The 12,542-nt window shown below is 37.7% G+C and overlaps 1 protein-coding gene across 11 annotated transcripts in view; it reads right to left on the reverse strand.

Annotated features, from left to right (window-relative positions):
• The window catches only part of CFAP69 (cilia and flagella associated protein 69), a 66,800-nt gene that overhangs the window by 1,491 nt on the left and 52,767 nt on the right, over positions 1–12,542 (reverse strand). For 7 of the 11 annotated variants that reach the window (XM_086396217.1, XM_086396223.1, XM_086396221.1 and 4 more), the window contains 6 exons: positions 11,545–11,682; positions 10,891–10,967; positions 9,224–9,421; positions 7,498–7,584; positions 5,834–5,938; positions 4,998–5,339 (listed from right to left, as the gene is read on the reverse strand). In XM_086396217.1, the coding sequence (XP_086252343.1) occupies positions 5,169–5,339; positions 5,834–5,938; positions 7,498–7,584; positions 9,224–9,421; positions 10,891–10,967; positions 11,545–11,682 (776 nt within the window). In that variant the 3' untranslated portion in view covers positions 4,998–5,168. Of the gene's footprint in view, positions 1–4,382; positions 4,735–4,997; positions 5,340–5,833; positions 5,939–7,497; positions 7,585–9,223; positions 9,422–10,890; positions 10,968–11,544; positions 11,683–12,542 lie in introns of those variants that run through there. The other 4 variants (XR_015162349.1, XM_086396218.1, XR_015162351.1 and 1 more) reach the window with 4 other exon arrangements.

A 12,542-nucleotide genomic window follows, 5' to 3' on the forward strand; every position in this document is an offset into this window, starting at 1 on the left:
TGACTTAGTATGCAAGGTAGTATTTACCAGATTTCTTAGCTGTAAAGTTACCTTCCCTTCTCTTTCTATGTTGTATTCTTTGAAAGCATGGCATTAAGCATAACCCACACTTTAGGGAATGGGAAGTTATGTTACATTTCCTTGAAAAGGAACTATCTACATAAATTAAATATAAGTGTTCATGAAACATGGCTGCCAATGACTAATGTAAGCTTAGGCTGTGTTGGCCGTAGGTGAGAAAAAATGAGTTCAGTTCAGTCGCTCAGTCGTGTCCGACTCTTTGCGACCCCATGAACCACAGCATGCCAGGCCTCGCTGTCCATCACCAACTTCCGGAGTCTACTCAAACCCATGTCCATTGAGTCGGTGATGCCATCCAACCATCTCATCCTCTGTCATCCCCTTCTCCTCCTGCCCTCAATCTTTCCCAGCATCAGGGTCTTTTCAAATGAGTCAGCTCTTCGCATCAGGTGGCCAAACAAAGTATTGGAGTTTCAGCTTCAACATCAGTCCTACCAGTGAACACCCAGGACTGATCTCCTTTACGATGGACTGGTTGGATCTCCTTGCAGTCCAAGGGACTCTCAAGAGTCTTCTCCAACACCACAGTTCAAAAGCATCAATTCTTCGGCACTCAGCTTTCTTTATAGTCCAACACTCACATCCATATATGACTACTGGAAAAAACAGTCTTGACAAGACAGACCTTTGTTGACAAAGTAATGAGAGGGACTAGTTTTATTATACCCTCTATGTATCTATGTTAAACCTGTAAATTTGTTTGGTTCTGTTGGTGTCAGTATAGAGGAATATTAACAAATTTCAGCACTTCAGAAAGAGCTGGCCAGATTCATAGTCTGGAATGATTAAATAAACTGGATATTTGATCCCCAAAGACTTAGGGTGAACATTATAGTTTTTCCCTGTGATATGAAATGTACCCTGTGTTCCAGAAGGCAGACTGAGGAACAGAAGAGCAATAGTTGTTCACCTAATTATTCACTGGTTTTCATCCAATATGAGCAAGCACTGGCTGAAAGGATCTAATCAGGTAATGAACTCCTCCCTCATGTAGTAAGATTCTCATTGAACAGCGTAGAAGCCACTTTCTTCTGGGCTCACTAAACTCCATTTTTATTTTCTTGACTATTTTTTCATTTAGTTTATTAGTAAAAGTTTGGGAGCTAAAATTCTGTCTCAGTTGACTCATGGAAGGAAATATACTATCCACCTTTCAGCCAGGCTGGATGGGCTCAGGAGTGATGTAGTGGGAGCACAGATGTGAGCAGAGATGGAGACTTGTTAGAATTAGTGACAATGTCAGACAGAGGGACTGATTTGCGGGCTCACTGCTGGGTGCCTAGAACTATAACATGGGATCTTGGGTATTGTCTGTCTACCAAGTACAAGCGTCTGGATTAAGCAACCTTACTACTCTTCATCCACATACATTTCTTCCTCTGTTGAATGGTAATAACCTGCCCTATTTTACCTTTCTTCTTTCTGATGGGTGAGATTTACAACAGGGAGAAGTTCTACAGAAGGCACAGACTGTTTTGATTACAGTCAGTCCTAATAAATCTGGAGATACCAAGTTGTACTATATACAAAAATTGATATTCACCCAAGTAATATCAATTCTATTTCTACTCTCTGGTCATATTAATGTAATAGTACTTGTGCCTGATTTTAGAGAAAGTCTACCACTCTTATGAAGCGAATGCATCTGAACTACCATAACGTGTCTGTGTTTAGCATTCCTTGTATAGTGTTTTGTTGGTTGAATCTTCCCTTTGAGTTCAGGACTTTGCTGTATTTGCGTAAGTTGAGGGAAAGGCTGCCAGGAGCTGGGGCTACAATCACACTTATTCAGTAATTAACTAAGGTGTTGGTTACCACAATGAATGAGATATGGTCTCTGTCTTGTCTTTAGGGAGCTTGGAGCCTGAGGAAGGAACTTATAGTCTACAAAATGGGGTAAACATTCCTTTCTCTTAGTCACGGACACTTCATCTCCATTCTGTATGTATCTCAGATGTACCCAATGTGTATCTGGTGCTTTTTGTATGGGCCATCTCATTGTTGCAGGTTCCTGTCCACACCCATTCTTGTGTCTCAGTCATTCCTCTTTGCATGTGTGCGTGCATGCTAAGTTGCTTCAGTCGTGTCCAAATCTTTTCGACTCTATGGACTGTAGCCCGCCAGGCTCCTCTGTCCATGGCATTCTCCACACCAGGATTCTGGAGTGGGTTGCCATGCCTGTCTCCAGAGGATCTGCCTGACCCGGGATCAAACCCACGTCTCTTAAGTCTCCTGCATTGGCAGACAGGTTCTTTACACTCCCCTTTACATGGAACCTTTGTGCTTAGGACTGCCTGTGAAGAAGAGGAACAAATTATGCCTTCTGCTGTTCTCTTGGGGGTGGTGGTAATAGAGAAAAGGATTCAAGAGAAGACAAAGCTCACTGATAAGCTGATGCATATTATGTACCCCTATGAGCCACAGGAGAGTGGGCAGCCAGGCCAGGCTGAGAGGTCACTGGCAACTCATTCTAATTAGAACAACATCAGTAGCTGTCATTTCTTCTCTCATTGCAAATGCTACTATCCTCACAGAGGGAATAATGAAAAATCCTGGAGGAATGTGAGTTGGAGGAGGAAGTGTAAGGGGAAGAGGGAGGAGAAAGTAGGAGAGGGTGGGCCCAGTGGGGTGTTGGAACCCTCTTTTATTTGATAATGCAAGTGGATCCTATGCATATCTTCCCAACTCTGCTTTCAGCAGCACCATGTTGGTAGCTTGAAATTGGTCATCCTGGGAATATTTATATCATGCAAATTGGCAAACACTATATATAAGAGCTTTTTCCCCTTGAAGAGCTGGTTCTTATACATTTAGCCAGTACACTGCTATGTGCACCCTATGGGTCTAGAGACTAGGCTCAAATTCCAACATATTTTCCTTTCTGAGGAAACAGAGTCTTGTCTCTCCCAGCCCTGGACAGGAACTCAACTTTGCAGCTTCCTGAGTGAAGAAGGGGGTTGATGGGGTTCCAGGCTTTGGAAACACATAATGGCACACAGGGACACAGACACTTATTGCTCTACATCCAGTATTAAGGGATCTACCTCTATGTGGCAAGGTACCTCCACCACCAAAAGAGTTTCCCTCCACACCCACTTTCCATCCCCATTAAAGAGAAGTATCATTGGGATTTATTTATATATTAAGAGTTAAAATAGATAGCTAATGGGAAATTGCTCTATAGCACAGGGAACTCAGCCTGGTGCTCTGTGACAATCTAGAGGTGTGGGATGGGGTGGGAGGTGGGAGGGATCTTAAAGAGGGAGGGGACATGACTGATTCATGTTGATGTGTGACAGAAACCAATATATGCAGGTCAAGAAGCAATAGTCAGAACAACAGACTGGTTCAAAATTGGGAAAGGAGTATGACAAGGCTGTGTATTGTCACCCTGCTTAATTTCTGTGCAGAGTACATCATGTGAAATGCTGGGCTGGATGAATAACAAGATCAAGATTGCTGGGAGAAATATCAATAACCTCAGATATGCAGATGATACCACCCTAATGGCAGAAAGCAAAGAGCAACTAAAGAGCCTCTTGATGAAGGTGAGAGAGGAGAGTGAAAAAGCTGGCTTAAAAGTCAACACTCAAAAAATGAAGATCATGGCATTTGGTCCTATTACTTCATGGCAAATAGATGGGGAACAAGTGGAAACAGTGACAGACTTTATTTTCTTGGGCTCCAGAATCACTGTGGACAGTGACTGCAGCTATGAAATTAAGACACTTGTTCCTTGGAAGAAAATCTATAATAAACCTAGACAGCATATTGAAAAGCAGAGACATCACTTTGAGGACAAAGGTCCAGATAGTCAAATCTATGGTTTTTCCAGTAGTCATATCTGAGAGTTGACCATAAAGAAGGTTGAGCACCAAAGAACTCTGCTTTCGAACTGTGCTGGAGATGACTCTTGAGAGTCTCTTGGACAGCACAGAGATCAAACCAGTCAATCCTAAAAGAAATCAGCCCTGAATATTCATTGGAAGGACTGATGCTGAAGCTGAAGCTCCAATAGTTTAGCCACCTGATGTGAAAAGCTGACTCACTAGAAAAGACCCTGATGATGGGAATGATTGAGGGCAAGAGAAGAAAGGTGTGACAGAGGATGAGATAGTTGGTTGGCATCATCGACTCAATGGACATGAGTTAGAGCAAACTCTGTGAGATAGTGAAGCACAGGGAAGCCTGGTGTGCTGCAGTCCATGGGGTCACAAAGAGTTGGACATGACTGAGTGACTGAACAACAAAAACAACACAACATTGTAAAACAATTTTTCTCCAGTTAAGTATAAATAAAATTTTTTAAAAACTATCTTTATTTTTAATTTTTATTGTTTAGCTTCTGACTAACATTTGGTTTTTATAGGAGAAGAACTTTTACTTTGACCAACATACTTGCTGCAAAATTTTTGCTGTCCATATTTATATATATTTATAATAACTTATGTACTTAGCCTGACCCCACTCTAACCATATGCTTTAGATGGGACTGACCTTCAGGCTCTGGGTGTAAGCAGTCCTCAGATCTGGCTAAGGTCATGATGAATTGTTCAGGAGTGGGCATGTGGCCAATCAGATGTCCCAAGATGCAGAGACAGTTGCAGAGACTGTTGAGAGGTAGGCATGCACTCTTTCCTACTGGATATCAACCTGGGAGAATATAATTCAGGAGCTTCTAGGAAAAGAGAAGATCTACTCACAGAGTTTCAGTTTCTGGATCCAACAATGCCTATAGTTTTAATTAGTTTTATATTTGACTTTTGTTATTGTGGTTTTTTTTTTGTTTTGCTTTTTGGCTCAAATCAGTTGGAGCTGTTCACATCAGTTGAAAGAGTCTTAACTGATACAATATGTTTTACAATTTTCAGTTAAGAGGACTGTAATCTTTAGAAAGAAACTGATGATAACTCTTCTCACAGTGTATGTTGATACTTTTAATAACAATATATTATATTTCCTTACTTTTATTTTTAATAGTATTTTACTAAAATATTTATTCTAAAATGTTTGCTTTACATTTATATATAAAGATATTTAGCTAAAAATTATCAGTGGAATTTATTTCAAAAATCCTTTAGAGTATTTTATGCGGGATCACTCTTCTTTGGCTCATCCACAGTTTTTACTGCTTTCACCTTCTGTAAGGCTCCTCCTCGAATAGGCAGTTTCTTAAGAGCAATATCTGTATCAGCCAGAGGTCCTCCCACTAATCGGGCAGGAGTGCTTTCCACTGTTACTACCCCACCAGAAGGCACCTATAAAAACAAAATTAAACATTTAAGAGGCCATTTATAAAAATTTTCACTAAGAGGAAAATTTATTCATCCTTTAGCTAACTTTGGATAAGACACAAAATGCATATAGTAACTAGGAGGCAGTGTGTAATAATGGAAAAATCAGGGCTTTGGGGCCTTTGCAATCAGGGCCAAATTATTTCCAGAAGAGGACACCAAGAACACTGGAATATGGTATGGATCTATTAACAAGCAAAGGAGGCACTGCACACTTCCTGTCAATGAGATGTAGAGACCTACTTTGACTAGTGTTTACATTAGTTTCTTGGGAATCCTGGAGGGCTAGGTCTGGTCTAAACCAGCACTAGGTAAGGGCAGGGATAAATATGCCTTAACTACTTGACATTTTAAAGCAAAAAGAAAAAGTATGAGACAAAACCTCATGGAAATAACATTCTTTGGGAACTAAATTCATTATCTATTAAGAAAAGTTATGGATAAAAAAAAAATCTTACTGTTGCGTTAAGGCCTTTAATATCTGTTCTGTGAAATATCGCATTTGGTGGTCTTTCACCATATCTAGAGGATTCTATAGCTTTCTCTTGAAGTCTTTTTGCTTTCTGAAGATTTTTAAATTAGAAAGAAAATAAAATTGTTATTAAAGCATTAACTATGGTACTTACAAAGAAGTATACAAAATATATTTGTGTCTGGTTTATAATTTATTAGCACTAGATCTAGCATTTATTCATTTAAGCTAAGAAAATAGTTATTAGCAAGTTATATCCTTTGCACATTGCAGGAAACAACTAAAAATGTTACTGAAATTTCCAGAGGTACTGGCAATATATGACCAAGGGATAAAATAGTTCCTAAGGAAATCAGGCTCAGTTTTTTGCACATGGTTGAATAAACTACTAAATTTACAATAGATGATGCATGTTTTCAAATTATTTTGTACAAATACTAATCCAGTACACTTAAATGTTTTAAGAATTCAGAATAATGCAAACTATATAATTTGCTGCTGCTGTTGCTAAGTCACTTCAGTCGTGTCCCACTCTGTGCGACCCCATAGACGGAAGCCCACTGGGCTCCTCTGTCCCTGGGATTCTCCAGGCAAGAATACTGGAGTGGGTTGCCATTTCCTTCTCCAATGTATGAAAGTGAAAAGTGAAAGTGAAGTCACTCAATCATGCCCGACTCTTAGCGACCCCATGGACTGGAGCCTACCAGGCTCCTCCGTCCATGGGATTTTCCAGGCAAGAGTACTGGAGTGGGGTGCCATTGCCTTCTCTGATAATTTGCTGCAGTTACCTTCAAATTCAATAGTTGAGGCACTAGAACAGGTGAAATCCTAGGTAACAACTAATCTGTGTGGAAGGGTTTTCATAAACTCTTCCTTAAAAGTACAGGTAGTTATGGGGCTATTTTGTAAATAACATTGGGAAGAACTTTTCATGAGAAGGGGGAGACATGGTATCTTGAATAAGCTTGTTGTTAATTTTGATTTTCCTATCTTAATATGGTTCCACTATTTTTGTGGGCTAATATATCATTTAATGATTTCATATTTAGAGGAAAATTATCACATATGTAAAAGTGTATCCCAAGCACAAATGGAAAAAAGTAATGAGATTTTGGAACTCTATGATGTTCTTACATATTTCAAGTGAACAATTAGCATTATAAACTTTTTAGATTACTTTCAAGCTTATTGCTGAAGCATGTTATCACATTTTCTCAAATTCCTATTTAATCTTTAATATAATGTTTCTTGTGGTGGTCACAGGGAAAACATCTTTGATCGAGAGGGCAATATGGACAGTTGTTATTTGTGTCCTTCACTCTGCTTCTTACAGAATCAGTGAATAAGAAGGCTCAGAATGGAAAGCAGGAGCACACTCCTGCTTATTCCTGACTAACTCTCATCTCTTTTATGCAAACCAGGAACACCATCCTTGCATCACCCTGCTAAGCCAAATGAAACTCAGAGTGGTATCTTCTGAAACTGTGAAAAATGCTTAGTTTCAGTTATCATCTTAAACTGCAAATGAGGATCAACAGTGTTGGTATCCCACAGAAAGATCAACAGAAAAAGGTGAATGAATATTTCCCTGAAAAATTCTGTCAGAGTTGGCTGCTTTTTGTGGTTATCATAATATTTAAAAAATCCTACCTTTAAAGTTTTAGCATTTGATGTTCTGGCCAAGAAATTTTCCCATGATTTATTAGCCAATTCTCTTTGCTTGTGTGTGGCTTGTATCTGAAATGAGAAAGATAAGTAAGAGTTCGTCAAAGGGCTTGAATACCTCTATTTTGAAGAAAGAGCTAGTTTTTGCCAATATAAATTTTAAGACCAACTAGCAAAAAGATTAGAGTTTAACAACTTAAATAACAAAAGTCTTAAAACAAACAAACAAACAAACAAAATTCTTTCCTCACTACGTGGCCAAGGTTTGAACTGCTTCCCATGAAATGTAATGAAAAACTGGTGTTATAAAAAAATAAAATATGAGAATAACAATAATCGTTCTCAGCAAGACTGTTTTAAATAAATATCACTTGCAAAAACAGAGTATAATCCAGAGCAAGTTACATAAATGACCCAACAGCAAATCCACAAGAGAAAATAAAGAGATTTCTGCTGCCACTGATAATAGTTTAGGCAAGATTATATTGGTGGAGCTTCTTCTAATTTATGACTTCAGCAAGACAAGCAATTTTGTGAGAGTGCTGAGTTTGTTGTGGAGTTACAGTCTGGGAAATACTACTGACAAACTACAAAGACTGTGGTTCTCAACAGACTCTCCACTAAATATATAATCAGAAAACACATGCCCTTGGTTGGTATATAGTATATTATTAAGCTTAAATTATGAACCTAAGGGTATTTAATTAAACAACTGCTAAAAAATAAGTGGGGTCAGAGCCATGATAACAAAGCAACGATAACCAGCAGATCAGCAATAGCTAGTCCACACAGCAGAACACTGCCACTCAATATAACTACTGAGAAGCAGAACTTCCATCAGGGATACTCCACTAAAGATCAAAAGAATGGCTTAAATGGCATTGCAATAAAAACTCTCCAACAAATAAAACTTTTAAGAAGGGAGGTATCTAAGATGGAGCAGAATTTATAAGTGGATGCTAAGTTCCACTAGACGGAAGACATAAACATTTAACAGTATAAGTGAAAACATCAGGCAATAGAAAAACACTTTGGAAATCACCTTAAAGAGTTCTAAATATTTAACTTTAGTCATAAAGGATCACCAAGCAGCAATGGGGAGTCTATATCATCTCTGCATTGGTGGACAAGTTCACTTAGTCACTTAACCTATTTGCTCAAAAACGTCAGGTGTGTTGTTTCTCACCTGTGTAAAGCTTTTGGGGGAAAATGGCTTATATTTTCCCAACAGGCTTTTTCTGACTAGCTAAAGTCAGAGAGCACATTTACAGAGTGCTCACAGCATGTGATTTGGCACTGAGGTGAGGAGATGTGCCTCTGGTTGGCATACAAGTGAGGGCCTGTCACAGAGTGAGGGACAAGGGCCGACTTTCTCGTTGAGGTTAAACTTACAGTCACAGAGATACACTGTTTGTCAGAATTTTCTAGATGTGTACACTTAAATAGACCACAATTTTTGAAACTCTGACATTTCAAAAATGGAAATGTAAGCCTTGAAAAATAAAATTATAATGTCATAGACCAGCATTGACTACAGTAATTGAATTTCAAGCTATTCACTCCATGTTTTCTTTCAATCTGTACAAAGACACAGAAAGTAACTATAAAAGAAAATCACAAAATGACTCTAAGTGCTGAAGCATTCACAAGTAAGGCAAATACCTTAGGGATAATTTCAACTAGTTTATACACTGAAATTATTTTGGCTTACTTTTGTATATACTTTTTGTTCATTTTGCACATCTTGGCATGCTTGGCTTTCAATCATCTCACTTTGCAGAGAAACAACCATCTTTCCAATATTTTCTGATGCTGCTGTAATAGATTCCAAAATTTTTTTGTCTGTGGTGACTGGTCTTAGCTTTTCTAATTTTATTTCTTCATATATTTCATTCCATATTTCTCCAATCTGTTATAGCAAAGTTTAAACAAGTTAAATTAACCAAAAATAAATGATATACTTTTAGGTAACCTAAAATGTATTTGAGTGATCATTCCAAAGTTAACACTTACGGAACCAGCTTTTCCTAACTTACTCTTTGGGAATAAGTGGCACTGGGAATGATTTGGGGCAACAGTTACATTTGAGTATTCAGGAATCACTTACCTAATGTTTTTCAATGATAAGTATTCACAGAGAAGGCTCTACTATCTAAGTGTAGTTCATTGCCATAATCACTGCCCTCTCCTTTATAGTCACTCTGTTTTCACAGCTGCACAAATTGTTGCTTTACTCTCATCCTCCTGAAGTACTGATGCTTTCCTTTCTAAAGCCCTGTTTGAAGACTGGGTCAAGATGAATTTATAGAACAGTGAAGATGGAGATTTCTGGAATCCTGGTACCTAGTCATCCGAGAAATAGGGCCTTGTCCCTCATCTTCTAGCTAAGGTAATACTTGACCTAAAACTCTTAATATGTTGATTTCATCATGCTGTAGCTCCACCTCATATACTGGGATATATGGAAATTACTGCATTTGAGTATATTTAAATTTAGAGGAAAAAAATTTTCATCCAGGATACGGGTAAAATTAAGCCTTGTTTTCCCTTTTTAAATAGAGATTTATTCATTTACAGCATTCAATACATAGTACTAATATTAGAAGAGCATGTTTACTTAAAAAGGCTTTCCTAGAAGTTCAAAGGCATTTATTTACCAAAAAGTATATAACCAGAGAAGTAAGCAACTCAGGACTATTAATTGATATTTGACCATTGGATAATGTAATGATAAAACAATACTTTAATAAGTATTAATAATTTATTTTAATAAGTAATAATTCATTCAATTCTAGCTCTTTTAAAGAAAATTATTTTTGAAACTTTTGACTGCACTTAGTCTTCGTTGCTGCGTGTGGGCTTTTTCTAGTTGCTGAGAGCCAGGGCTACTCTTCATTGCCATGCACAGGCTTCTCATTGCAGTGGATTCTCCTGTGGCAAAGCACAGGCTCACTCTAGAGCACAGGCTCAGTAGTTGTGGCACCAGGCTTAGTTGCCCTGTGGCATGTGGGATCTTCCCAGACCAGGGATCCCTGGTGTCCCTTGCATTGGCAGGGGGATTCTTAACCACTGGATCACCAGGGAAGTCCCAATTCTAGCTCTAAATACCCTTTTAAAGAGAAGAAATTATGTTTTAAAGATCTATTAGGCTTCTATATCAGTAATGTCTATCTTCCTTTATAAACTAAAAGTTGGATGAAATCTTATCCCATGGAAATACCCAATAAATTAATTGTATGCTCCTTGAATAGTATCAGATGTAAAATGAAAACTAAAAACTATATAGTATGTGGATTATTGCTCACAAATATGAATAGATCTTCCCCAACTGATGACTTGCATACTAGATTTTAATAAAAAGGCTAAGAAGGTACTCACTTTAAAATCAAGATATCTATGTATGATACATAGAGTGACAAAATCTTCAGCAGATAAGCCAGGTAAATTTTCAAAATCTAAACAAAGTTTATAAAGAGAGAATTACTTTAACTGAGCAAATAGTTCTAAAAGGCATATATCTATCATAAAAATGCAAATGATTCCTTTTGATTTCATCCTGATTTATGTAAATGTTACTTCTGTGAGCATCTGGCTTCCTCCTGTAACAAACCTCTGCCAGGTCATCCTTATGTAGTCATTAAAAAAGGAACGCTTTCTGTGCTGTGGTCGGACCATGATACTGTACTTTTACAGTCTTTAGAGTGAGGACTTTTTTCTTAATAAGAAGCGAAGTTAAGTCCTCAGGTGATTCAGAATTCTAGTATTTAAGTCTAATCATCTAAACTAACTGTCTTTAATCCTGACTGTACTCTGGAATTGCCTGGGGAGCTTAAAAATTACTGATGCCTTCCCCCAAATCCAGAGCTCAAGGAGGGGCAGCTGGTTGTGTTGTGATAACAATGGAACATGCATTTGTCTATATAAAGGGATTTTTATTCATCATGTCTGAAAAACGGACTCCAAAGTGAAATCAATTCACAATACTCAGCAAAGAAAGAGAGGCTCTTTAGAATTTGACAAGTAACTTCTTACCTAGTTTGCCCAACACAGCATAAATTTTTGCTCTGATATTCTCAGCAACATCCATAACTGCAATAGTTGGGCAGTTAGCAGGCAGTGGTATGATTTTTTGCTCTTCTTGAAAACTAGTAAATAGAGGTTTCTTTGTATCTAATCAATGGATATCATAAAAATATAGAAAGGACAGATAAAAATTGTAGTAAATTAATAATTTTAAGATTTTAGTCTAGACATCATACTAACAGAATACAGTACTGCCTGATACATGATTACTCTTTTAAAAACATAAGTAACCAGTAATTTTTCCCCATTCTGTTGGAAAAATATAATTTTTTACTATTTATGTAAAGTATAAAAATTTCACAAAATTACTTTTTAAAAGTGAAACTTTCACATAAAAAACTTTTCTAATTTTGAGATCCAGAAACTGAACATGTCAGTTTAACAATGATTTAATCTCCTATTTGCTTTTGGTTTCTATATGTTATCCTATAAATATAAAAACTATTTTATGATGTTATGGGTTAGAAGTTAGAAATAATACAAATGGATTGAAGAGAGAAATCACCAGGAGTTAAAGGGGAAGTATTTTCACTTAAAAATAAACAATACTAACATATAAAATTATAATAAGAATCATAAGAGGTTTAGAAAATGTAATAGAGCACTATGCTGCTGCTGCTGCTGCTAAGTCGCTTCAGCTGTGTCCGACTCTGTGCGACCCCATAGACGGCAGCCCACCAGGCTCCCCCGTCCCTGGGATTCTCCAGGCAAGAACACTGGAGTCAGTTGCCATTTCCTTCTCCAATGCATGAAAGTGAAAAGTGAAAGTGAAGTCGCTCAGTCGGGTCTGACTCTAGCGACCCCATGGACTGCAGCCTACCAGGCTCCTCCATCCATGGGATTTTCCAGGCAAAAGTACTGGAGTGGGATGCCATTGCCTTCTCCGATATAGCACTATAGAATAGATAAATGAAATATAAATTCTGGTACTATAAACTTAATTAATT

This window comes from Bos grunniens, chromosome 4 (genome assembly GCF_055505025.1).
Source record: "Bos grunniens cultivar Pamir isolate PY7600 chromosome 4, Bosgru_T2T1.0, whole genome shotgun sequence".
Taxonomy (NCBI): Eukaryota; Metazoa; Chordata; class Mammalia; order Artiodactyla; family Bovidae; genus Bos; species Bos grunniens.